Raw genomic sequence first — 26,608 nt, forward strand, 5'->3', positions numbered from 1 at the left:
ACGTGTCCGTTTACTGCACATTTAAATTAATTTATCCTGTGTGGGTGTTGAAAAAAAGCTGTTTTTCATCCTGCTCGTTCTGCATTTCAGGCTTCTGTAGCTGGGGGGGGGGCAGTTCAGGGCAGCCAGCTTGTCCACCAGGATGTCGGAAATGATGGAATTGAAGGCTGAGCTGTAATATCAATATCAATATCCTTTATTTAACCAGGTGAAAAAACTAATTGAGATTAAAAACCTCTTTTCCAAGAGTGACCTGGCCAAGACGGCAGCACAAAAGCAGAATGGTTACGCTAAACACACTAGACACAAATAAAATACAGTCACACTACAAGAAAAACAAGAGTTGGATGTCAGGATTAAACAGAGCAATCACAAGATCACATTGAGCTTATTTCTCTGTCTTTTAAAATTGACTAGAATTCCCCCAGAGTTAAAAGATGTGTCAATTTCAAGTCATTCTGCACATGGTTCCAGGTAGACGCGGCAGAGAATTTAAAACCCTGTTTGCCCAGTTCAGTTCTGACTCTCGGGAGTCCTGAGAACGCAAGCCATATTGGCTGAGGTTTCTACACATGTGTAAACACAAGTATGTAGGCAGAAGTCCAAGACTAGATTTAGAAATAAATGGAAGGAATAAATAATAATAATAATAATAATAATAATAGGAAGAGAGGATTTCTCTGGACATTTAAGGTTTGGGCATGTCGACCCGTTAACTATTTGTTAGGTTAAAAGCATCAAACATAGATTTAAAACTATCAGAAACAGAAGTTAACCAATCCCAGTTTAGATCTCCTGCGAGAAGAATTTCATTTCATTTTCATTCAACTCGAAAGTTGCAAGCTGTTTATTCAAAGATGATAAAGTCTCACTACTAGCAGAGGGTGGCCTATAGCAGCCTACGGTGGTGAGAAAGTGGCCATTCAGAAGCTCCAACTTCAGAGGAAGAAATTAAAATTGACTGCTGAGGGAAACAAATGACTGAACAGTAACATGAAATTTCTGTCTGACATACATTGCTATGCCACCATCTTTTTTGGGACGGTCACAACGATAAACATTGTAACCTTTAATAGCAATGTCTTTGTCTGTGATGGGGTTTTTTTAGCCAAGTTTCAGATAGGACAAGAATGTCAGTATTAGCTGATTTAACACAGAATTTAACTAGGTCAAGTTTTGGCAAAAGACTTCTAACGTTTAGGTGTAGAACACTAAGACCTGCTGCAGGTTTGTGAAGGCTAGCTGCTGCAGGCTAGCGGAGGCTAGCTGCTGCAGTGCTGGTGGAGGCTAGCTACTGCAGGGCTGGTGGAGGCTAGTTGCTGCAGGCTAGTGGAGGCTAGTTGCTGCAGGCTAGCGGAGGCTAGCTGCTGCAGTGCTGGTGGAGGCTAGCTACTGCAGGGCTGGTGGAGGCTAGTTGCTGCAGGCTAGTGGAGGCTAGCTGCTGCAGGGCTGGTGGAGGCTAGCGGCTGCAGGGCTGGTGGAGGCTTGCTGTTGCAGTGCTAGTGAAGGCTAGCTGCTGCCGGGCTGGTGGAGGCTCAAGGCTTAAAACAGTCCAGACAGTTCAAATAGTCCATTGCTGGGCCATGCACCACCAGGTTTGTTCCAAAAAAACTCCAGGCTACAAAAGCCTATGAAGAAGACTAGGCCTCAAACAAAACCAAAGCAAAATTAATACAACAGTGTTCAAAACATAAGCTCCAGAAATCTCAGCCTGGGAAAATAAATAAAAACTTGCAAAACATCCCAGATTCAAACCCAATTTTCATAAAACAGAAGACATCTGACGACTTAAAACAGACCTCAAATTCAGACCTCACAAACAAAGAGCTGGCTTGGCTGCCATCTTGGATTCAGGAAAACATAGTGAGTGAGTGAACAGTCAGGATGTAACAGCATCCTCACCGAGGTCCCCCGGGTGCTCCAGGTGACTCAGAGCTCAGTGGAGGGCTGTCGAGATGGCGTGTTGTGCTTCTATTGGTTCTGTATGCAAACTGGTGTCGGTCAAAGGCAGCAGGGAGTCAGTCCTTAATGTGGTGTGACACCAATCTCTCAAAACATTTTGCAACTACTGATGTTAATGCAGTGGGTCTGTAGTCATTGAGGTTATTGACGGTTGGATTTTTGGGGACAGGGCTAATGAAGGCTGACTTGAGACAGGCTGGGACGGTGGCGTGTGGCAGAGAGAGATTAAAGATCTTAGTGAAGACAGGCGAGAGTTGATTAGCGATCTGAGTGAGTGTGTGTGGGCTGGCAGTCTGTGGGGCAGTGTGGCTGCGTGGGGCCTCGTGGCCTCAAAGCGGGCAAAGAAATGGTTTAACTCCTCTGCCAGCGAGGCGTCAGTGCTGGTAGTGCTGCTTTTGTTGTTGGTTATTTGTTTTAGTCCCTGCCACACCTGCTGGGGGTTGTTGGACAGATGTTCCTCCAGCCAGGTTTTTACAGCTTTTTGTAACCGGCTGGGTTCTCCTCCTGGGGGGAGTATAAGCAGGGATGAGGAGCAGGGAGAGATGGTCAGACAGGCCCAGATGTGGGAGGGGGACAGCTCTGTAGGCATGCTTTAGATTGGAATAAACCCGGTCCAGTGTGTTAGCCCCTCTGGTGGAACACTGTACATACTGTACAAATCTGGGAAGGACAGTCTTAAGGCATGCTTGGTTAAAGTCCCCAGCGATGATCTGGACTCCCTCAGGATGAGCCAGCTGCAGCCTGTTGACAGTGTCATGTAGGTGAGTGAGAGCGATGCTAACGTTAGCATCCGGTGGACTGTAAACAGCAGTGATGATCACTACTGTCAGCTCTCTGGGCGGATAGAAGGGCCTACAGACAACTATCATGGCTTCCATGTCAGGGAGCAGTGTGTGTCTGTGATCTTGCTGCTCGTGCACCAGTCGTTGTGGACATAAACACACAGTCCTCCTCCTTTGCTCTTACCGAGTCTCTGTTCCTGTCGTAGCGGTGGGTGGTCCGACCCGCTAGCTGAAGCGTACCGTTCTGAGCGGCGACCCCTCCTCTGCTTGCGCTCTTTTCGCCGTCTACGCCGCTTGCCGGGGCCGCCAACAATCCAGGGAGCCTCCGGAGATCGTGATATGTCTCGCTGGATGTTGTGAGTCTGCTGGAAATCCCTTGAGACAACAGCTTGGTAACGTAGCTCGAGCCTATATGACTGTACACAAGTGTAGCGTGACAACACGTCCTGAGACACACTGCATACACAAATAACACGATCATCGTATCCGGCCTTCTTGGAGTCTCTAGGTGGTGTCCTGGAGGGGGAACCACCTGGGGACTCTGGAGTTGGTGACTGGGAGGAAAGGCCTGATCTGAACCAGAGTGGTGTTTTATTATTGGGCTTTAGTGCTAGTCATGTATTGGCCATAACAAACACCATGTTAGAACACAGAGTTACATCTGGTAAGGATCCTCCGGGGTGCCTATTATATATTTATATCTTTGTTCTAAGGCCTTTTCTGCTTCATTGGAAAGAGGGGCAGACAGAGGGAGGAAATAGATGGACTGTGTGCAGTTCCTCGGAATTATTCAAACTACATGGCCCGGTCAGATGCAGCAATCGTTTGCATATTCAGGACACAACAGACATATAGAGACACTGTTTGTTTGGTTGCTGAGTGACGTGGCAGCAGGACAGTTCACTGAGCAGGAGATAACTGCTGACAGGGATGGGGGACAGGTTTCTAGATTAAAATGAAATAATTTTAGGTGTTGGGGATCAACTTTAACGTGGATCCAGCTCTTTTTATTTTGGACTGCATTTAACCCTTCTTTTTTACACACAAGTGAACACACCACACACCATTCGGTGCATCTGGGGAGCTGCATGGGGGGTTAGGTGCCTTGCTCAAATGACCTGTCAGTCCTGGGTTTGGAACCGGCCACCCTCCGGTTACAAGCCCGAGTCCAAACCTCTAGGCCACAGACTACGTGGCGTTCATCTTGTTCAGCATCCCCCAAAAAGATTTTCAGATGTATAAAAATAAATTGTAGATTTAAGTGTTTTATCGCTGGAAGGATGAAAAATGTAAAAATATTATGGAACAAGAGAAAAAAACGAGAAACAGTTTCTGTAGGTGACCTGAAGTGACCTGGACTAGTTCAGGTGTCTCTGTTAGGCTGTGTATGTGTGTGTGTGTGTGTGTGTGTGTGGTCTGTTATCAGCTCATCTGTTGGCAGGTTGGGCGGGGCTGGAGCCTGGTGACTGCTGCACACACACAAACACACACACACAAACACACACACACACACACACACACACACACACACACACACACACACACACACACACACGGTGTCAGCTCTCCCAGCTGACTCCTGACTCCACCTCCTGCAGGAGGATCACAGACCATCCCTCCTTCCTTCCCTCCTTGTTTCCTTCCTTCCTTCCCTCCTTGATTCCTTCCTCCCTTCCCTCCTTGTTTCCTATCTTCACCCAGGACCTGAAGTGGGAGCTCATCAGAAAAGCCCAGCAGAGGATCTTCTTCCTGCAGCAGGTGAAGAAATTCAACCTGTGAAGGAGAATATGGCTTCTTGGATGTTTTTTTTTTAAGGCATCTTATTTATTGAAATGAACATTGGAATTCTCAGAGTGTCTTTTAGTCCAACTGAATACTAAACAACATTTTTAAGAACAAAATGTTTGAGTAAACTTTGATGAAGTGAAAACACACTGTGCACTGTGGTATTGACCCGTCAATCATGCTGTAGGCCCGCCCTAAACCCTCCCTGCTTCCTGCTCTGTCTGACTCTAAATGGATCATAATTTACTAAATCAACTTCATGCTGTTCTGAAGATGACTTGAAACTAACAACCATACACTCATGATGAGAATGTTTACTGAGGTCACAATCAAATCAGAAGGAGGATAATATAATGTTGACTTACATACAAATGGATTTTTTCAATTCTTCCTCTTGTAGAACGGTCTAGGGTCAACTTTTCCTCCTGTAGAGAGGTCTAGGGTCAAGTTATAGTCCTGTAGAGAGGTCCAGGGTCAAGTGTTACTCCTGTAGAGAGGTCAAGGGTCAAGTTTTCTTCCTGTAGAGAGGTCCAGGGTCAAGTGTTACTCCTGTAGAGAGGTCAAGGGTCAAGTTTTACTCCTGTAGAGAGGTTGAGGGTCAAGTTTTCCTCCTGTAGAGAGGTCAAGGGTCAAGTTTTACTCCTGTACAGAGGTCTAGGGTCAAGTTTTCCTCCTGTAGAGAGGTCCAGGGTCAAGTTTTCTTCCTGTTGAACGGTCAAGGGTCAAGTTTTCCTCCTGTAGAGAGGTTGAGGATCAAGTTTTCCTCCTGTAGAGAGGTCCAGGGTCAAGTTTTCTTCCTGTTGAACGGTCAAGGGTCAAGTTTTCCTCCTGTAGAGAGGTCAAGGGTCAAGTTTTCCTCCTGTAGAGAGGTCAAGGGTCAAGTTTTCCTCCTCTAGAGAGGTCTAGGGTCAAGTTTTCCTCCTGTAGTTAGTTCGAGGGTCAAGATTTACTCCAGTAGACAAATAAACTGTAAAAACAGTTTCTGTAGTTGACCTGAAGTGACCTGGACTAGTTCAGGTGTCTCTGTTAGGCTATTCTATATCTTTGTACAACATTAATTATAATTCATAATAATGATGTCCAATCTAGTACAGTTTGGAAGTGGTACTTGTTCTTTATACCTGTCCACCTGTTATATTTCTAACTAGTTAACCTACCTACTTGCTAACGTTACCTAAGTTAACAACACACCGATTACAACCTGTACTTGTGTAAACAACAACAACATAACCTCAGCACAACTCTTTCTGAGAGAGATTAATCTATTAAAAGACAGAACAACACTTACGTTTGACAAATTCGACCGGGGAAAAAGCAGACGAAAAAACACGTAGATATGTATGTTTGGATGTATGTATGTATGTATGTTTGTATGTAGCAGATCGCTTCTCAAGTTGTCAGTCTCTCCGATATCTGTCACTCAAAAGTCAAAACGGAGGTGTCCTTACTTTAAGCATCCGAAAGGGGGAAACAGCGCCACCAATTTCCCGCTTGTGGCCAAAAATATATTACATGCGTAGTGATAAGAACTACCATAGAGAATGACTGGGAAAAGTTAAGGAAGTTAAGGGCCAGCTTTAGCGAAGCGAAGGCGAATTGATACTACTCCTTTAAATTCGGTTCTTGGGAACGAGGTGCCCACAGGGTTTCCGTAGTGTAGTGGTTATCACGTTCGCCTAACACGCGAAAGGTCCCCGGTTCGAGACCGGGCGGAAACATTGTTTTCTACTGACATTTTGACTTTTCATTGGACAGATCAATTCACCCACTCGGTTATGTTAAACCAACTCAGCCTTGACGTGTTGCTGCAGTTAGCGGCAGAAACTCTATGAGTAAAACATGAGGAGCAGTGGTGTGAAAATGAATTTCCTCTTGTGGACAATAAATCTTATCTAATCTATCTAAACATAATTTAAACTCATTAACTATTATAAAAAACAACAACTACTCATATAAATAAGAAGCGTTCATTTACTATTTGCCAAAATGTATATTAAACCTGTAGTGATCGGGTAGTGATATAGTAAAATATAGTAAAATAATAATAATGTTAAATAAAGTTTAACTTAAATTAAAAAAAAAAAAAAAAGTAAAATAAAGTTTAAAAAAGTAAACAAGTTAAAGTAAAATAAAAAAGTGGGTAAGTAAAGTAAAATAAAATAAAGTTTAAAACTATTTTAATAAGTATACAAGGTAAAGTAAATTACAGTAAAACAAAATAAAGTCAATTAAAACAAAGTAGACATTTTTAGTTAATATTAATTGCATATAACATAGCAGATAAACTAACAGGTGACTTGTTGTAGAAGACAACAATGTAACTTAAACCAATTAACTATTTAAAACCACTCATACAACCAAGACATGTTAATTTACTAGTTGACAAAATATATATTAAACGCATAGTGATAAGAAAGAACATAAACATAACCTATAAATCATAAATCACTGAACGTTAGCTGGCATATTTCTTCTGTACATGAATATAAACATTATTTTGAATATTAAATGTCTCCGCCGGGTGTCAAAATACTGATTTGGACCTCCAGTAAACCTAAAACTCTCTAAATGTTTCCCAGTCATTCTCTATGGTAGTTGTCTTCACTACGGATGTAATATATTTCTGACCACAAGCGGGATTTGGGGGGCGCTGTTTCCCCCTTTTAGAGTCAACTTTTGATAAAGTTAAATGAAACATGTACTTCTGTGCCAGTAAAACGGTCTCTAAATGATTATTTGTTTTTTTCAATTGTAGATTGAAATGTTTATGGTGATTCCACAATTTTCAAACAGAAGTTTCATATTCATACTTCTTGTGGAAAATACACACTTTTATCTTATTCGCTTTGCATTGGAAACAGCGCCATCCTCACATACACACCTCTTTTGTGGTCAAAAAGGGTACTGCAGTCAGCCACGTTGCCTCTCTCCTCGTTAGTATAGAATCGGGTTCGATTCCCCGACGGGGAGGTCAACTTTTCATGACATTTATTTACTTCAGTGCAGCTTTTTTATGGAATACACCCGTCCCTCAGACCCCTAACGACTTCCGATTGATAGGAGTAACTCAATATATTGTTGTATGTGTAAACTAAAAAACTAACCCATCTCGAAATCATATACAACAAAACTGTTTAAAAACAACACAATCAGATTAATTGAAGATTCAATGCAGACTGCAGCAGAACGAACACTTTTTACTTTTTTTTTAATTATGACACTAAAACCCACTCTACCTACTGTGGCCACACCTGAAATGAAATAAAATAAAAAGTAAAAAAAAGTAAAGTAAAATCAAATTATGTTAAAAAAACAGTAAACAAAGTAAAATTAAAAAAGTGGAAAAAAAGTCAAGTAAAATTACACTGAAACACTCTCTACCTACTGCAGCCACACCTGAAATAAAATTAAATTAAAAAAAAAAAAAAAAGCTATGTAAAATCAAATAATGTTAAATAAAAACCGTAAACAAGGTAAACTTAAAAAGGGGGAAAGTAAAGTAAAATTATGCTAAAACACTCTACCGCAGCCAGACCTGAAATGAAAAATAAGTAAAAACAAAGTAAAGTAAAATAAAGTATTGTAACATTTCTCAAAAGAGTAAACAAAGTACTAGAACTAAAAAAAGTGGGGAAAAAAGTAAAGGAAAATTACACAAAACACACTCTACCTACCGCAGCCACACCTGAAATAAAAAAGTAAATTACAAAATAAATAAAACCTGAAATACCGGACTGATAAGTGAAAGTTCCTATAGGTACCTGAACACGACATGCTTACGTAGTTTCCGTAGTGTAGTGGTTATCACGTTCGCCTAACACGCGAAAGGTCCCCGGTTCGAAACCGGGCGGAAACATAATTTTTGTTTTTTAAGGATTCATTTTCAAAGCTAGTAACATATTAAAACAACTCATTAAACTTTAGATGATATATGATGATGATTTACTAAAGATATATGGTTATAAGTTTGAAATAAATGAGATGTAGCCCGTGAAGGGCGGAGTTTCCGACGCGTCCCTGAACGCAGCCAGACGGGGGAGTTTCCATGTGTTTGGCGGCGTGTTGCAGCTCTGCAGCTCCAGACAACTTTTACTATCCAATAATTCATGAGCACAAACCTCACCGACCCGTTCACCCCCTGGAGGAGCAGGAGGACCGGGAGGAGCAGGAGGAGCAGGAGGAGCAGGAGGAGCAGGAGGAGCGGTGAGTGTCCTGTTTACAGTCTGTGTGTGCTGGATGTGTCTGTGCTAACTGTTAGCTTTTTTTTTTTTTAAGCCATTTTGGTCCCTTCAGGTCCCATCGGTAAACCGGAAACGGGAATTTGTTTGTTATTTTTCCTATTTTTTTATTTTATTTAATTTTAAACAACACATTTCCAAACAGTAAGGCATGCTGAACATTATTTTTTACTTACTTCACATATATTTTACATTTATTTTTACTCTTTAGTAAAAAAATAAATATACAAATTAACTTCTGAACGGACGCTTTATTATATTTTAAACTTAAACAACAACTTTCCAAACAGTAAAGAGTATAAAAATAAATACACAAATTAACTTCTGAAATCAAATAATTGCAAACTGGGTTGCAAGATTTTCACAAAACAAACAAAATAAAATCAAATTATTTAATGAAAATACAAATAATAATAAGACCCTCAATGGAATGGCAACATATGTTTTTGGGGGGATTGAACAAACGTTTTATTGATACGAAGGAGTATTAGGGCCACATTTAGAAGACAAAAAATAATAATAATTACAATATTAAAGTCGTAAATATTTAATTAATTACCAGAATAAAGTCGTACATTACTGGTAGGCTGTTATACTTTAAAACGGAAGTAGGTCAGGGTTGCTCTGTTGTTGTTTATGGTTGCCACTTTGGGAAAATCGCCTGTAAATCCTAATAAATAATGCACAGATGATCATTTACACATTTCTCCCCCTTTTCATTTATTAAATATTTTCAACTGTATTCTTGTAATTAATTAATATTTTCGACTTTACTCTTGTAATTATTTAAATATTTTCGATTTTATTCTGGTAATTAATTATTTTCGACCTTATTGTCATTATTCATTAAATATTTACGACTTTAATCTCGTAATTGTTTTTTTTTTCTCTTCTCAATGTGGCCCTAATATTCCGTTGTAAATTATGCGTTAAACTTAAAATATTTTTTTTAGTTTAAACATATACTTTTTGGAAATAAATACTTTTTTTCCCTCTCCCAATACTGTACAACTCTGATTTCAAAGGAGTTCTATAAAAAGTGAATAAAAACACAACACATCAAATTCAAACCCCCAAACGTTGTCAGTTTGAAGATCTTTTGTCTTTGTTCGGTTTTTATGATTTAATTTTGATCAAAAACCTTTAAAACGTTTGGATGCGTGCGGTCTGTATATTGTACCTGACACCTTTTTTCTTCACCAATAGTTACTTTATATTTCTCACAATCAAGTATCAAAAATTCTTTAAAAAAGACTCAAAAAGTGTATTAAATTGTTTGTCTTTTAGCACATGTCTGCCTGAATGCAGTCATCTAAATGATTAGATAAATATTTGATTAAAGAATAAAAAAAGACGAGAAATCTGTCCCGACAACTGTTTATTACTCTGCTGCTGAGGACATAATGTTATTAGTAAAAAAAAACAATATTAAATAAAAAGGATAGTTTTATTGCTTTTTGGCTCCTTTTTCAGAAACAATATTTGTTATATTTATATTTTTTTAAGTCTTAAACATGATTAGAAACCCAAACATTTACCAAGTACCAAATTTTTTCATGAAAAATCCAGAAAAAGTAAATGTAAAGTGTGTTTAGGTGTATATGTGCTGTAAAAAAACTACAGAATATTTACCTCATGGCCATAAACTTTATGATTTTAGACCAGAATATTTGTAAACAGTAAAATATATAGCTCCATTTAAATGTTATGATAATGAAAGATGAGGTACACTAAGACTAACTGTGTTTATTTATTTTAAAGCTTAATAAATGAGGAAAAAACTTTCAATTTGCATCATAAACAGTAAAAATGAAATGTGTACTCAGCCTTCACCACTAGATGTCAGTCAGACATTATTATATCAGACGGGCAGTGAAGGATTGTGGGAACAAAGGTAATAAAGGAAACACGGAAGAAAATAATGGAAGATAATTTATGTTGAGGCCAAAATCTTCTGTCTTGACGTCGATCAGTCAGCATCTCAATATTGAAATATATCATGATATAACATGTTTTCTGGTTATTCCATTAATAATCACCAGCAAAACACGTTATATCATGGTATTAATACAATTAATAATCCACCCCGTGTCAATTAAATACCTGACAAATGAAAAGTACGGAGCATTTTTAATTAAATTAGGAACTTTTGTGCAAAATCAAACTTTTTTTAATGAAATTACACATAAAAAACAACAACAAATTAACATACATGGATCAGATTTCTTAGTTTGCGCTTGTTATTAATTTAGATGACATAATTTGTTTATAATGATACAAATGATAAAGACAATACATGTATGTAAAATGTCCCAGAAAGAGTAAGATATTTGGAATAAATTCATTAACTTTGTTCTAGGTCTCAGATTTTCCTTCATATCCTTTAGTCTTTTTATTTTTGCGAGTATTGGTTTGAAAAATGTCTTAAATTACATTCATAATGGTCTTTAAAAGGTCATAAAAACTTTAAAATTTACTTGCAAAAACTCCTACTTTTCAGTGCGTTTAATGAATATTGTGATTTTACCAAAAATAATCCCTCACATCGCTACAATAAAGCACCAGCAAAGTGTTTGAGGATTATAAAGTTCTTTGTTAAATAACTGAAGCTTCGTCTGCTTTTTGTTTGCAGCCGGAGACGTTTCTGAGTTTCCGCTCCAGAGACCGGGAGTCTGTTTGGATCCAGTTCCTGAGATTCTGTTTAGGACACAAAGAGAGAGAGACAGCGTCTTCTGTCCGCGACTCTGAGGTTTGGATGTCAGCATGGAAAACATCGATGAATACATCTGGCAGCGCCGCATCCATCACGGGGTTCGGTACCAGAAAAGCGATGTCCCTTTCCCCAAGTCGGTCCAGATCGGTTTAGATTTCAACGCGGCGTTGGAGAGGACGGAAAAGTTAGATCTGTCTCTGCTGACGAACGGTGTGATGCTCGAGCTCTGTGACTTTGCCAAAGCGGTGACTCGGTCCGAGAAGTACTTCCTGTTCGAGATGCTGGAGTTCAACTTCGACCTCTGTTGCGACCCGGATGACGACCGGCAGTTCTACCGCTACACAACGCGCATTTCCGCCAAAATGAAGCAGCTGAGGGAACAATTCAAGACCAAACCGAGTAAATGGAAAGAATCTTTTCCACTGCCGGACCTAAGCTTTATATTAAAGTTCCCTGGGCCAGAGGAGCCCGAACGCTACTACCCTAAACGCAACAAATCTATCGACATCTCGGTCCTCACTAACAGCAACAAGAACAGGCAGTCTGCAGAACATCAGAAGACGGAGAGTAACGGATCTCTCTTCATCAGAAAGGGACGAGGAGGAGGCCGCTACAGAACAAAGGGAACTTACCCATTCTGCAGAGACCTCGGCGTGACTTTCTGTGTTCGGACAGACGGCCCGCCCAAAGAGAAACTAGACCGAAGTCTGGTGAGCATCGGCGTCATGATGGAACTGCTCAGCTTTTCTAAAGTACTTAGTGGATCCCAACCTGGGATAGTTCACGACTTGATCAAGCAGAACTTTGGTTACGAGTTGGATAAAAGGATGTTTCAAATGCACAGGACCAAGCTGATGGAGAGGAAGTACGCCTGCTTGATTCACGGGGGCAGGGAAGATTTCCAAAAGGAGGTTTTTAATATCACTGTAAAACGGCAAAAACAGAGGCGGAAAAAGCCAAAAGAGCCGGACGCCGATAACCAAGATCTGGCAAGTCTAATAGTGGCCGGTAAGAGGAGGGCGACTCTGAGGCTCAGAAACGGTGATGAAGACTTTTATCAGGATACTGACCTGTCCTACATGTGTCCGGTTGATTTTGAGACCGACATGCAGTCCGGTTCGGAGACAAACTTTCAGTGTGAAAGTTTGTCCGATGTGAAGCAGGAAGAGGAGAAAGTTTTAATCTCCCAGCCTCAGATGTTCAGCGTTCGTCCAAAGAAAACGACTCTGAAAGTCTCAGATCTTTTTTCTGAAGATAAAACCGAAGCCACGAATGTAAAAACACACAAACAGAAGCTGTGGATGCGACGGGCTCTTCGCTCAAAAGAAATCCTGAAGTCCAGCAGGATAAACGACATGTTTGCCCACTGCAGAGAGAGGGGCCTTGACTTTAACGTGGGCTCAGGCAACAAACAGAACTTGGATCCACAGATTTTAACCAACCACGTGTGGTGGGAGGTTCATAAATTTGCAACTACGATGACAAAGAGTTTACGCAGTTTCTTATTGGAAATTCTGCACAACAACTTCACCCTCGTCCTCCAAGACGAAATTCATCAGCAAAACTTCATGACGTACATCATAAAAAAAGAAAAGATCCTTCAGAACCACCCTGATGCAAAGAAGATGGAGTTTCTCCACAGTCCCTTTCAGTTCCCTGAAGTTTACAACATGATTGATGTGACAACTGATTTCGAAGCTGGACAGGAAGCTGAGGCGGAGCAGCAGACGGACTGGGATCCACCTCCGAGTTCGGCTACGAGCCAGGTGGGAGATGAAGAGCAACACCAATTCTGTAAAAACATCGGCCTCGACCTGTGGTCTGCTGAAGAACGATTGGCGAGCCAGAAGCTGGATTTGGCGGTCCTGACCACCGGCGCTGTGCTCGAAGTGTTCGGCTTCATCAGAGTGCTGTGTGGGTCGGTCCGCGAGATAGTCACTGACGTCTTGGAGCACAACTTTGATCTTGATCTGAGTGGAGAAACGAAGGCCTCACAGGTGGTCCAGAGGTGGTACTCCAGCAAGGATTGCCTGATGAAAAGGATAACCACATCCCCAAAGATCACCAGATGGTTAAACATGGTGGTCCCACTGAGCGGCATAAAACAGGGAATGGAGACTTCCGATGAATATGAGGAGAAAAAGATCAACAGCTATCACATCTGTGAAAAAATCGGATTGGACCTCAACGTCCGCTCAAAACAGAAAGCCAAAACAAAACTGGACCTGCGGGTGCTGACGAGGGGAGTCCTCCTGGAGATGCACCGGTACGTGGAGCGACACTGCAACCGATACGTTCCGGCTCTGTACGAGATTCTGGAGTACAACTTTGATCTGAGCTCTCAGAACCATCGGAAGGTGGAGTTCGCCTGGTCCACTGCGTCGCAGGTGCTCTCCATAGCAGCAAAACATGACAGGAAGGGAGGCTATCTGAACAAAGTGGTCGAGTTGCCCATTGAGGTCTCCAAGCCCTCGGAGGTCATCTGCAAAGAGGAACCGGACGACGACTTTGGCGATCTGGACCTTAACGACAACGACGTCCTGTTTGTCCGAGAGCTGAAGCCTGTTGACATAGAAGTAGAGATCGAATAGAGTCCTGATGTCATCGTAGGAAGTCAGTGCCGCTGTAAAATACCAGAAATGAGTCACTAAGACCCAAAGTGACGTCTTGAAATTGCTTGTTTTTGTCCAAAAAACAAGCAATTTCAATGTAGATGTTGATTTTACTGTCACACAGAGATGTCACGAGCACCAGAGGTGTCAGGTTCTGGGTAGGGTACTGAGAAGGAAGTGGTTGAACTCTACTTAATATAATATCCCAACGGGTTTACTGTAAACCACCTGAAATAGAGGCTCGTATGTCCTCCACTACAAGAACCAATACTATTCTGAAAACGTGACAGAGCTTGTGTGGAACTGGGGAGAAACGGAGCTAAATTTCTCTTCAATCCCAACAAATTTCAGCTTTCCTGTTGTTGTTTTTTCAGCCTAACATTATTGAACCAGAGCAGCTGTCCGGGTTAATGTTCGATCCCCGGTGCTGCCTGGAGTCTGTGCTGCTGAATTCAAGCTGCTAACCTCTTAGCACTCCGACGGCCCACTGACTTTTTGACACCTTTTTTCTTTTAGAGGCTGTGCTTGGCTCAGTTTTATGCTATAACTTTAAAAACTGACATAGCCATTTCCAAAGGTGTCCCTTGACCTCGGACCTTAGAATATCTAACTAAAAATGGGTTCTCTGGATTCCCACAAATCTCTTCTTTATAGACCACTTTATGCCAATCCCATACATGTTTGGCCAAAAAACAAATAGTTATTCTTACTAAGCACAAATATGTCATTTTCGCTTACTGTACTTCAATATTTCTGTATTTTGGGGCCCCTAAACCGTTTTGGGTATGACTGGAAAGCGGAGACTCTTGTGGATTCAATGAACCCATTTTTTACTAAAGTAAGTAAACACTCAAATGAATCTTCAGGTTCCCATCGTTCAGATGAGGGACGACTTCTATTGACCGCTGACCTGCTGTCTCCCCCTAAAAATCCACTGTCTCCCCACCCCGATTCTCTATAAAAGGGGGCAGAATGGTAAGGGGTTAATAGGGGTAAAGGTTAAAATGTCCCGTAGAGAGCCGGGGAGAAACCGAGCTAAGTTTCTCTTCAATCCCGACAAGTTTCAACCCTCCTGCTTGTTTTTTCAGCCTAACATTGTTGAAGCAGAGCAGCTGTCCGGGTTAAAAGTGAGAAAGACGTCAGGATGTTCATGGACGTCATTATTTATGTGCGATATCTGTTTCCGTCGAACTCCATTTTCCACTTTTTCAAGACTTTTTTGAAATAATTGTTTTTTAATGCGCAAATCGCAAATGTGCAAAACAACGTGGATGGAAACACACCTGATATCATTCAGGTGTTTCATTCTGTCTCTGGTGGTCAGGAAGAAAAAAATAGGATTTATTGTTTTTATTGTTTCTGTTTTTGAATGAGGTATCAAATGGTTTCAGGAATCGTTGTATTTCTCTGGTATTGGCTTAAAAATGTCTACATTTCTGGCATTGTGACGTCCCAACTGTCACTTCAGACAAAGTAAAGCAGCAACTGTTGACAAACGTACAAACAAACAGAAACAAACCTCTGAAATAACCGTTAGAGTGGAATAAACCCTGAACAGAAGCTGCTGAGCCTCATAATCACCTGACGACTGAATGTAAACACTATTTTGACATGTCAATTCTTTACATTAAAGGTAAATATTATAGAAGTTTATGAAGTATCTGTTAAGAAGATAAACCCAGCTGCTCTCTGATCAGTAAAGATGGATCTTTGTTTTGATGTTCATGTGGAAATTTTCCTGTAAAATGTTTATTTTTTCCTCTTGTTGGGAATTAAACCCTCGATAATCTTCATTTTGTCTGTTTCAGATTGATTTCTGCTCCAACGCAGCATCTAAATGTCTTCAATCCAATTTAAATATTGTTTTTTAAATCTCTTAATTTATGTTCAGGGTCAAATTGACCCATTTCAAAGTTTTAAAAATCTAAACCAAAAATAAATAAAAATGAATGTAATGTAAAACCATTGTATTTTATTTGTAGGTTTTTCCAATTTACATAAAAAAATAGTTTTAACATGCATTTTTTAAAATGAAAAACGAGTGAATTATCCTCATTGAACCTGATCTGTGGGAGGTAAAGAACACTATTACACTAAATATTGATTGAAATGGTTATTAATGGAGTTATTAATGAAATATAAACAATATTTATTGGGAGTTTTTTAGTTTCTGACACTTCTGGATAATTAAACATGCCCCGTGTTATTAACAGGAGGGTTAATAACATACGACTTTATTCTTTTTAAACCGTGAAAACTCTTAAATTACTTAAAAAATAAAAACATGTTGAAATATTCTCACTATATAATAAATATTTTTAGGACTAAATTACTGAAATATACGATGCCGTTTTAGGGCCAAGTAAAAAAATAATTAAAATATTGGACCTGAGGGAGGAGGGTAATATTTCGAGGAAAAAGTGGCAAATCTAGGAGAAAAAAAGTTGCAGATTTATGAGAAAAAAAAATCTGAAAATGCACCACAGACAACTTTTTTGTCCTGGATTTGCCACTTTTTTCTCGAAATGTTATCCCCCGGCTCTGAATTTTAATATTTTTTCATACTTTTACAAACCTAATACGTCGTCGTAGAAATACATTTATTTATGATGTTAAATTTCAGGGTTAAAGACGTCAGAAAAATAAAATAAATCTAACAAATGTTAAACAATTACAAATAACTGACTGATATATTACATGTGCTTTTTAATTGTGCAGAACTCAAACAAAACAACAAATATTTCAGGTTAGATTAGTTTTAAAGGACATTTAAGATATTTAATGAATAAAAAGCTGGTTGTGAGAGAAATCCAACATTAAATTATTCATCATAATTATTAATCACAGACTTTTCCTGCAGCTTATTTAATATAATGAACTAATTATAAACATTACAATCAGTTTTATGTTTAAATGATTCGGTTCAAACTGTGAAAATAATGAAACGAGACTCTGATCGCATCATAAAAGGAACAACTTCGTAATTACTCTGATTTTTTAAATAGATTGTAATGTAATTGAGCTGTTCATTTCCCATCATGCTCTCTGTCTCGACAGGTGACACATTAAATTCTGATCACATGAGAAAATCTGCTTTCATGAAATAAACTTTCTGTGAATGTCCAGCAGGTGGCGCCAAAGTCCAGCAGATTTTATTTAACAACAACTTCATTATAATTAATCAATGAAGTCTGAAAATTACAGATTAATTTGTTTGATTGTAGAGAAAACGAAACATTTTAGATTGAATTTAAACCAAATAAATCCAGAATAATTTAATACCATAAATTCATATACATTATCATGTTATATAATGTAAACATTATACATTTGCTCTGGCATTTACTTTTTACATATTTATTTACTACTACTATTATTATTATTATTATTATTATTTTTCATTTTGTCATATTTATTCATTTTTGGAAAACATATTTTTATTTTATTTTATTAATTATTTTCTTTTTGCATATAAGCCCTATTTATTTCCCCAAATGCAATTAGCTGTATTTCTTTATGCTATTACATTTATTCTTCATCATTTATTAATTAATTTACTACATTTATTTTTATCATTTAATTATTTCATTACATAAGGCAAAAATGCAAAGGAAATTATTAAATTAAATTATTATTTTTTAATTAATGCAATTAATAAACAAATAAAAAATAAAATGTAAAAAATGAAAATAAACCCATATTTTTTTTTAAATTAATACATTGGTGAATTAATACATTAACACAAGGTAAAAAAAGAATCAAATTAAAACAAATAATTATTTCATGCTTATATTTATTTTAATATTTCTAGTACATTAAATGCCATATTAATTTATTTTGAAGTCTTTAATTGCTTTTATTATTAATAATGTTGTGATGATCTCCTTCCATCACTTTGACAAATGTATTTTTTCTTGTTATTTTTATTTTTATAGAATCTCCTCCCTGTAAATAAAACTGCAGACAGAAGATCCCCATCATATTATTTTCTGAAATACCTGAAACACAGAATCAGTTTCTGACCTGCAGAGAAACCTTTATTATCTGCACAATAATTCAGAAAATATTCTAAAATAAATATGATAAAAACAACAGAAGTAACTATGCAGGAGGAAGGTAATACGAACATAAAAGGCAAATAAAGTACACTAAAAATTTTTGAAAAATATAATATGTTACAGTATTTCTTTTTTTTTTTCATTAAGTGCAAATGCCATAAAACAAAAAAAGGAAAATTCCTTTATGTAATTTAAATTTTTTTTTTTTTTTTTACAAATATTAACTATAAAATAAAAGTTGTAATCTGTAAATTAATATCATGGGACATTATTCATTATTTTCACTGTATTATTTATTTGTTTAATGATCTTGAATGTTATATTACAGTGAATTCTATGTAAAAAATACACATGATATTACTGAATGTAAAATGAGGCAAATTTCTGTTTTCTCACAGTAAAACTTAAAATTTAATGTAAAAAAAAAAAATCCCAAATAGTTTCCAAACACTTAACGTCATATTAAAGTAGTTATTCTACAGGTATATACTGTATATTATTCACATTTTAAAAGAAATGACGTGGACAATAACTTACGGTTGTTGACTGTTATTTAAATAAAATAATTAGATAAATATTACATGTTCTTCATGTTAAATCTCATCCTGAAAAGTAAAGAAGAAAAATACATAAAATGAAAGAAAAAAAATCACCTCTGACGACGTCCACTGCTTCACTGTTTCCATTTCAGTCTATTTTAAACTTTTCCTCTTCTCCAGAAACACAGGTGTGTGTGTGTGTGTGTGTGTGTGTGTGTGTGTGTGTGTGTGTGTGTGTGTGTGTGTGTGTGTGTGTGTGTGTCAGAGACATATTTAGTATCTGTACAAACTGACACACAGAGAAGTCGAGTCCCCGGGCGGAAACACACTCAGTCCCCAGAGTGTCTCATCTGCACTGACATATGGACACACACACACACACACACACACACACACACACACACACACACACACACACTCTGAGTCATTATCTGCTCTGAGTCGCAGCAGAGAAATGATCCGTCTGTCACTGCTGCACATTAAAAAATACTTTTTACAGAAAACTGACAAAATAAATGAATAAATAAATGACATTAGAGATAATTTGCAATTTAATGCACCAATTTATTTATTTATTTATTTTTCCCCAAATAAATCTGCTTATTTGCTTTCCTATTTAACCATTTTATTAATTCATTTATTTATATGAATTTCAAAATATTTTTATTTATTTTAAATAATAAATGTATTCATTCATGTTTATTATTTGTTGTTATTTTTTATTATTTATATTATTATTTTTCATACAATGCACCTGAAAATTGTAATAAAGCATTTTATTAATTAATTAATTAATTAATTTACATGCATTTCAAAATATTTTTTTAATTTATTTTCAATAATAAATGTATTCATTCATGTGTATTATTTATTGTTATTTTTTAATACTTTGTTTTTCATACAATTCGCCTGAAATTTGTAATAAAGCATTTTATTAATTAATGGCTAATACTTAAAAAAGGATAAAATATGGATAAATAATGAATGAAATAAAATATTTTTATTTTATTTTATGAACTTAGGAGAAAACAAATTAACTACAGACTTTAATCAATTTAAATTTATTCATAATATTTTAGATTTATGTTGCTGCGGTGCTTTTTATTTTCATTTCAGCCAATCAGAGCGAGCCTGTGACATCACACGGCTAATTAACATAATATATTTTTAAAAATGGTTTATTCAGAACTGAAGAAGATTACAGTCACATCAGAGTTTCTCTCAGGTGTGTGTGTGTGTGTGTGTGTGTGTGTGTGTGGTTGGAGGGGTGTTGAATGATGCGGAAAGAAAATGTGCTCTGGGAACAAAAACACCACAACACACACCGAGGGAATACAGAGTGTGTGTGTGTGTGTGTGTGTGTAAGGGGTCGGGGGGAATACTGTGTGTTGGAAAGTTGAAAGATTTCCCCGTGGAAGACCCACACACACACACACACACACAGTCTTTCTGAAGCTTGTTCTCTGGTGAGTCTGAGGATGAATCCTGAATTTCAGACTCGAGTCGACTCAAGTCTTTGTTTTTATGACCTGCAACTTGACAAAATACATGACTTGAGACTTGACTACTACACTTCACTGTGTTTCTTTACTTCAATGCACTGCGTTTCTTCACTACACTTCACTGCGTTTCTTCACTTCACTGCGTTTCTTTACTGCAATTCACTGCATTCCTTCACTGGTTTCTTTACTACACTTCACAGCGTTTATTTACTGCACTTCACTTCGTTTCTTAACCGCAATTCACTGCGTTTCTTTACTTCACTTCACTGCATTTCTTTACTTCACTTCACAGCGTTTCTGTACTACACTTCACTGTATTTTTTTTTTTACTACACTTCACTGCATTTCTTTACTGCACCTCGCTGCGTTTCTTCACTTCACAGCGTTTCTTTGCTTCACTTCACTGAGTTTCTTTACTGCACATCACTGCATTTCTTTACTACACTTCACTGTGTTTATTCACTCAACTGCGATTCTTTACTACACTTCACTGCGTTTCTTTAATCCACTGCATTTCTTTACCACATTTCACTGCGTTTTTTTACTGCACAGACTGCATTTCTTTACTACACTTGACTGCGTTTTTTCACTTCACTATGTTTCTTTACTGCACTTCACTGTTATTTACTTCTTCTGTAGAGAAACTTCCTGACCTCCCAGATGTAACGTTCCCGTTCCTTCACTGTGCAACAGATTCTACTGAAATTATTTAATTAACGGTGACATTTCACTGTTTTACCCGCCGATGTCAGCGAGACTTCAGTCGTTGTAGAAGAAAAAAACGTGTCAGCAGTCAGAACGCCGATTTTACGTTTTTAAACATTTCTCGCCGCGTTTTGTTTCAAACTCGCCATATTGTTGATGTTAGAAACACACACACACACACACATTTCACTGATCAGCGTGTTTCTGCCCCACATTCATCCGGAAACGCTCTGAGGCTTTTAAAACACACACACACACACACACACACACAGACACACACACACACTCTGGAGCCTGCAGGAGGTTTAGCTGTGACTCCAGATGACTCGGGCAGATTTAAGGAATAAGAGACAGGTGGTGTGTGTGTGTGTGTGTGTGTGTTGTTTCACTTTAATGGCAGCACTTTCAGTTATTTCAGCGTAACCATGACAACGGCTGCAGATGAGTCACTACGAACGTTTTAACACACAAACGTTTTTTTTTAATTTTCCTGCAGCAGGTGGATCTTCTGCTGAATGATTAATGAGAATTTTTTCTGTTAATATCAAATTTAATGTTTTTTTTTTTACAGTCATGCGTCAGTGCTGCCAAAACCATGAATTAGTCAATGATGGAGAAGACATGTAAAATAAATAAATGTAGTAAATATATAAATTGTGAAAAAGAAATGCATAAAGAATTGTATAATGTTTAAAGAAAATAATTATAGATATGGGGAAAATGCAAAGTCAAAAAAAGAAAGAACCAACAAAATAGGACTAAATAAATAAAATGGAAAATTAAAGAGGCAAATTAAAACATAAATATTAATAATATAAAATAATAATGCCTAATTTAAAATAATATATTATAGGTACATTTAATATTGTCTTATTTTTATTTAACTGGGCAATGAGAATAATTTGAGCTCTGTTTGAGTCGATCAAATGGAAATTAAAAAATGTGCTTCACTTTTGTGGAAATATATTTGAACACAAAATGAGTAATTCTACCATTAATATTTTGGCCCCGCCCACTCTGGCTCATATCGACCAATAGGAACGTCTTTACCTTCTTATAGAAATAACATCCTGTGATTGAGGGAAGACGGATGAAGAGAAAGGGAAGGATGGAGGGAAGAAAAGGTAAGACTGCTGTTATCTGTGTGTGTGTGTGTGTGTGTGTGTGTGTGTGTGTGTGTGTGTTTGTGTGTGTGTGTGTGTTTGTGTGTGAGAGTAAGAGTGGGTTTTGCTGTGTTGGCTGGTAAAGAGCTTAGTGAGCATGAAGCAGCTGGACAGACCTGATAACTACCTGCCAAACACACACACACACACACACACACACACACACACATACACACACAGTATATACTCTGTATGTCAACATATAAACACACTCAGCAGTAATCATGAAGTCACATGTTTTTATTTTATTTTGGTATTTCTTGGAAGTCTGCAGCTGAGAAACACACTAGTGTGCAATAAAGAAACTGGAGTAAAGACAGTGGAGTACAGTACAAAAATGCAATGAAGTAAAGTAAAGAATTGAAGTGTAGTAAAACAACGCAGTGAAGTGCAGCAAAGAAACCCAGTGAAGTGAGGTGAAAAAAATGCAGTGATGTGTAGTAAAGAAACTCAGTGAAGTAAAGTAAAGAAAATGCAGTAAAGTGCAGAAAAGAAACACAGTGAAGTAAAATAAAGAAAATGCAGAAAAGAAACACAGTGAAGTGCAGGAAAGAAACGCAGTGAAGTGCAGTAAAGAAATTCAGTGAAGTGCAGTAAAGAAAATTCAGTAAAATGCAGAAAAGAAACGCAGGGAAGTGCAGAAAAAAAATGTAGTGAGGTGCGGTAAATAAAAGCAGTGAAGTGAAGTAAAGAATGGTAAATGGTAAATAGAGTGCACTTACATAGCGCTTTTATGCAAAGCGCTTTACCCGACACACTACGCTCATTCAAGCAGTGAAGTGCAGTAAAGAAACACAGTGAAGTGCAATAAAGAAACACTGTGAAGGAGAGTAAAGAAACGCAGTGAAGTGCAGTAAAAACTTCAGTGAAGTGGCGTAAAGAAACACAGTGAAGTGCAGTAAAAACTTCAGGGAAGTGCAGTAAATAAATGCAGTGAAGTGCAGTAAAACCTTCAAGGAAGTGCAGTAAATAAATGCAGTGAAGTGCAGTAAAAACTTCAGTGAAATGTAGTAAAGAAACGCAGTGAAGTGCAGTAAAGAAATGCAGTGAAGTAAAGTAAAGAATTGAAGTGTAGTAAAGCAACGCAGTGAGGTGAAACAATAAAATGCAGTGAAGTAAAGTAAAGAAATAGTGAAGTGAATTAAAGAATCGCAGTGAAGTGCAGCAAAGAAACTCAGTGAAGTGAGGTGAAAAAAAATGCAATGATGTGCAGTCAAGAAACTCAGTGAAGTAAAGTAAAGAAAATGCAGTAAAGTGCAGAAAAGAAACACAGTGAAGTGCAGGAAAGAAACGCAGTGAAGTGCAGTAAAGAAATGCAGTGAAGTGGAGTAAAGAAAATTCAGTAAAGTGCAGAAAAGAAACGCAGGGAAGTGCAGAAAAGAAATGTAGTGAAGTGCGGTAAATAAAAGCAGTGAAGTGAAGTAAAGAATGGTAAATGGTAAATAGAGTGCACTTACATAGCGCTTTTATGCAAAGCGCTTTACCCGACACACTACGCTCATTCAAGCAGTGAAGTGCAGTAAAGAAACACAGTGAAGTGCAATAAAGAAACACTGTGAAGGAGAGTAAAGAAACGCAGTGAAGTGCAGTAAAAACTTCAGTGAAATGGCGTAAAGAAACACAGTGAAGTGCAGTAAAAACTTCAGTGAAGTGAAGCAAAGGAACGCAGTGAAGTGTAGTAAAGAAATGCAGTGAAGTGCAGTAAATAAAAGCAGTGAAGTCCAGTAAAAACTCCAGGGAAGTGCAGTAAATAAATGCAGTGAAGTGCAGTAAAAACTTCAGGGAAGTGCAGTAAATAAATGCAGTGAAGTGCAGTAAAAACTTCAGTGAAATGTAGTAAAGAAATGCAGTGAAGTGTAGTAAACGAACACAATGAAGTGCAGTAAAGAAACACAGTGAAGTGCAGTAAAGAAACGCAGTGAAGTGCATTAAAGAAACGCAATGAAGTGTATTAAAGAAACAGTGCAGTGCAGAAAAGAAACACAGTGAAGTGCAGTCAAGAAACAAAGTGGAGTGCAGTTAAGAAATGCAGTGAAGTGAAGCAAAGAAACGCAGTGAAGTGAAGTAAAGTAATGCAGTGAAGTGCAGTGAAGAAATGCAGTGAGGTGAAGAAATGCAGTGAAGTGTGGTAAATAAACGCAGTAAAGTAAAGAATAGTAAATGGACTGCACTCATATAGCGCTTTTATCCAAAGCGCTTTACACTACACACTATGCTCATTCAAGCAGTGAAGTGCAGTAAAGAAACACAGTCAAGTGCAGTGAAGGAACGCAGTGAAGTGCAGTAAAGAAATGAAGTGCAGTAAAGAAATAAAGTGTAGTGCAGTAAAAACTTCAGTGAAGTGCAGTAAAGAAATGCAGTGAAGTGAAGTAAAGAAATGCAGTGAATTGCAGTAAAGAAAATCAAATACAGTAAAGACAGCGGAGCACAGTTAAAATGGCAGTTGAGTTAAATTAACGCAGTAAAGAAACGCATTGAAGTGCAGTAAAAAATACAGTGAAGTGCAGTAAAGAAATTAAGTGTATTGCAGTAAAGAAATTAAGTGAAGTGCAGTAAAGCAACGCAATGAAGTGTAGTAAAGAAACGCAGTAGTCTTGTAAAAAATGCAGTGAAACGCAGTAAAGAAACACAGTGAAGTGCAGTAAAAAATGAAGTGTATTGCAGTCAAGAAACAAAGTGCAGTAAAGAAATGAAGTGTAGTACAGTAAAGAAATGAAGTGAAGTGCAGTAAAGCAACGCAGTGAAGTGAAGTAAAGAAACGCAGTGAGCTGCAGTAAAAAATACAGTGAAGTGCAGTAAAGAAATGAAGTGTATTGCAGTCAAGAAACGAAGTGCAGTAAAGAAATGAAGTGAAGTGCAGTAAAGCAACGCAATGAAGTGCAGTAAAGAAATGAAGTGTATTGCAATCAAGAAACAAAGTACAGTAAAGAAATGAAGTGTAGTGCAGTAAAGTAAAGTAATGAAGTGAAGTGCAGTAAAGCAACGCAGTGAAGTGCAGTAAAGAAATGCAGTGAAGTAAAGAAACACAGTGAATTGCAGTAAAGAAAATCAAATAAAGTAAAGCCAGTGGAGCACAGTTAAAATTGCAGTTAAGTTAAATAAACAGCAGTAAAGAAATGCAGTGGATTAGAGAAGATTTGGACAGTGGGGCTCTTGGCTGCAGTGTGGACAGTCTGACTCACAGCACGTCTCACACATTAACCTCTCTGTCAGAGACAAACTGGACTGAAGGGACGAGCCGAGGAGACAGAAGACACGAGGGACGGATCGTAAAGCAAACATCAGCAGACTGTTTGAGTAAAATCACACGTCAGCGCCTCTCTGTTCCTGGAAGTCCTGCAGCATGCAGATGTGGTTTTTCTGTCTCGTTTTTTTTCTCTCCTCTCAGTTGGTATTTTGCCAAAAGCAACAGGGTGAATTAACCGCGACTGTAATCCAGACAGACGTGAGCCGGTGGATCCTGTCGTCCACAGGTTAGCTGAAGGCTAATCAGTAAATTCAAACTGACTGCCGGGGAGAGAGAGATACAGCGCTTATCTGAGTCCTCAGGGAGACACAGGAGGGCTTATTCTAACAGCCTGGTACAGAGAGACAGACAGGCAGACAGACAGGCAGACAGACAGGGAGACAGACAGGCAGACAGGCAGACAGGGAGACAGACAGGGAGACAGACAGGGAGACAGACAGGGAGACAGACAGACAGGGAGACAGACAGGGAGACAGACAGACAGACAGACAGGCAGGCAGACAGACAGGGAGAGAGGCAGAGAGAGAGACAGACAGACAGAAAAATGATTAATCAATTAATTGAAAATTTGCCCTGAAGACATATACGTTATTTTTATATATATATATATATATATATATATATATATATATATATATATATATATATATGTTTCAGTATTATAAAATCAAGCAGTTCTTGCACTCAGTAACACAACTAAATCAGATTCAATTTGACGTCAGAAAAAGTATCCGCAACTGTTTTCAGCTACTTAAAAAAAAAACTAATATTTGCTGATTTATGTGATAATAAAAATGAATATATTTCAGGGTTCTTTTGGCATTTAAATGTTTCAGTTTGAGTTCTGAAGAATCACGAGGAGCATTTTTCATTTTTGATTGATTGATTGATTCATTCTTGATTTTAAAGCCCAAACTAATCAAAACATTAACAGATAAATCAATAATATGAACTAAATCATAAATACAGAGTAGAGGCGTGTTGTAGATGTTGAATGGAAACGTTCTCTCTGGACTGAATCATAATTGAACAACATCTGTATTCATATAACTTCATATAACTGTAGCTTTAAATCATTATTAACGTCTTCTGATTCGGCTTCTCTCTGAAGATGAGGCTCTTCTTCATGTTCTTCATGTTTTTCATGTTTTTCATGTTTTTCATGTTTTCCTGATGATGATCAGCGACTGGAGGTCAGAGGTCACCACGCTTCTTAATTCACAGCTGCGTGGCTTCAGGCGGCGAAGAGAGGAGGTTCATCAAACAGGAGGAGAAGGCTGGAATAACTGTGACCCCAGGGGA

The 26,608-nt window shown here is 37.9% G+C and overlaps 1 protein-coding gene and 2 non-coding genes across 3 annotated transcripts; all 3 read left to right on the top strand.

The window, feature by feature from the left end:
* The first annotated feature begins 6,174 nt into the window (after window positions 1–6,174).
* Window positions 6,175–6,247, top strand: trnav-aac (transfer RNA valine (anticodon AAC)). The gene has a single exon. It is a non-coding gene; the product is annotated as a tRNA-Val (tRNA).
* A 2,065-nt stretch (window positions 6,248–8,312) lies between these two features.
* trnav-aac (transfer RNA valine (anticodon AAC)) lies at window positions 8,313–8,385 on the top strand. The gene has a single exon. It is a non-coding gene; the product is annotated as a tRNA-Val (tRNA).
* Window positions 8,386–8,612: 227 nt separating this feature from the next.
* Window positions 8,613–15,956, top strand: LOC131987192 (uncharacterized). Its single transcript, XM_059352378.1, has 2 exons — window positions 8,613–8,732; window positions 11,400–15,956. The coding sequence occupies exon 2, from the start codon at window positions 11,531–11,533 to the stop codon at window positions 14,069–14,071; it is 2,541 nt and encodes an 846-aa protein (XP_059208361.1). The 5' UTR covers window positions 8,613–8,732; window positions 11,400–11,530; the 3' UTR covers window positions 14,072–15,956.
* Window positions 15,957–26,608: the final 10,652 nt, after the last annotated feature.

Source organism: Centropristis striata, chromosome 15, assembly GCF_030273125.1.
Source record: "Centropristis striata isolate RG_2023a ecotype Rhode Island chromosome 15, C.striata_1.0, whole genome shotgun sequence".
Lineage (NCBI taxonomy): Eukaryota > Metazoa > Chordata > Actinopteri > Perciformes > Serranidae > Centropristis > Centropristis striata.

What these genes read in the sequence shown, in the direction of transcription:
- LOC131987192 (XM_059352378.1), top strand. Translation starts at nt 11,531, where the DNA reads ATGGAAAACATCGATGAATACATCTGGCAGCGCCGCATCCATCACGGG.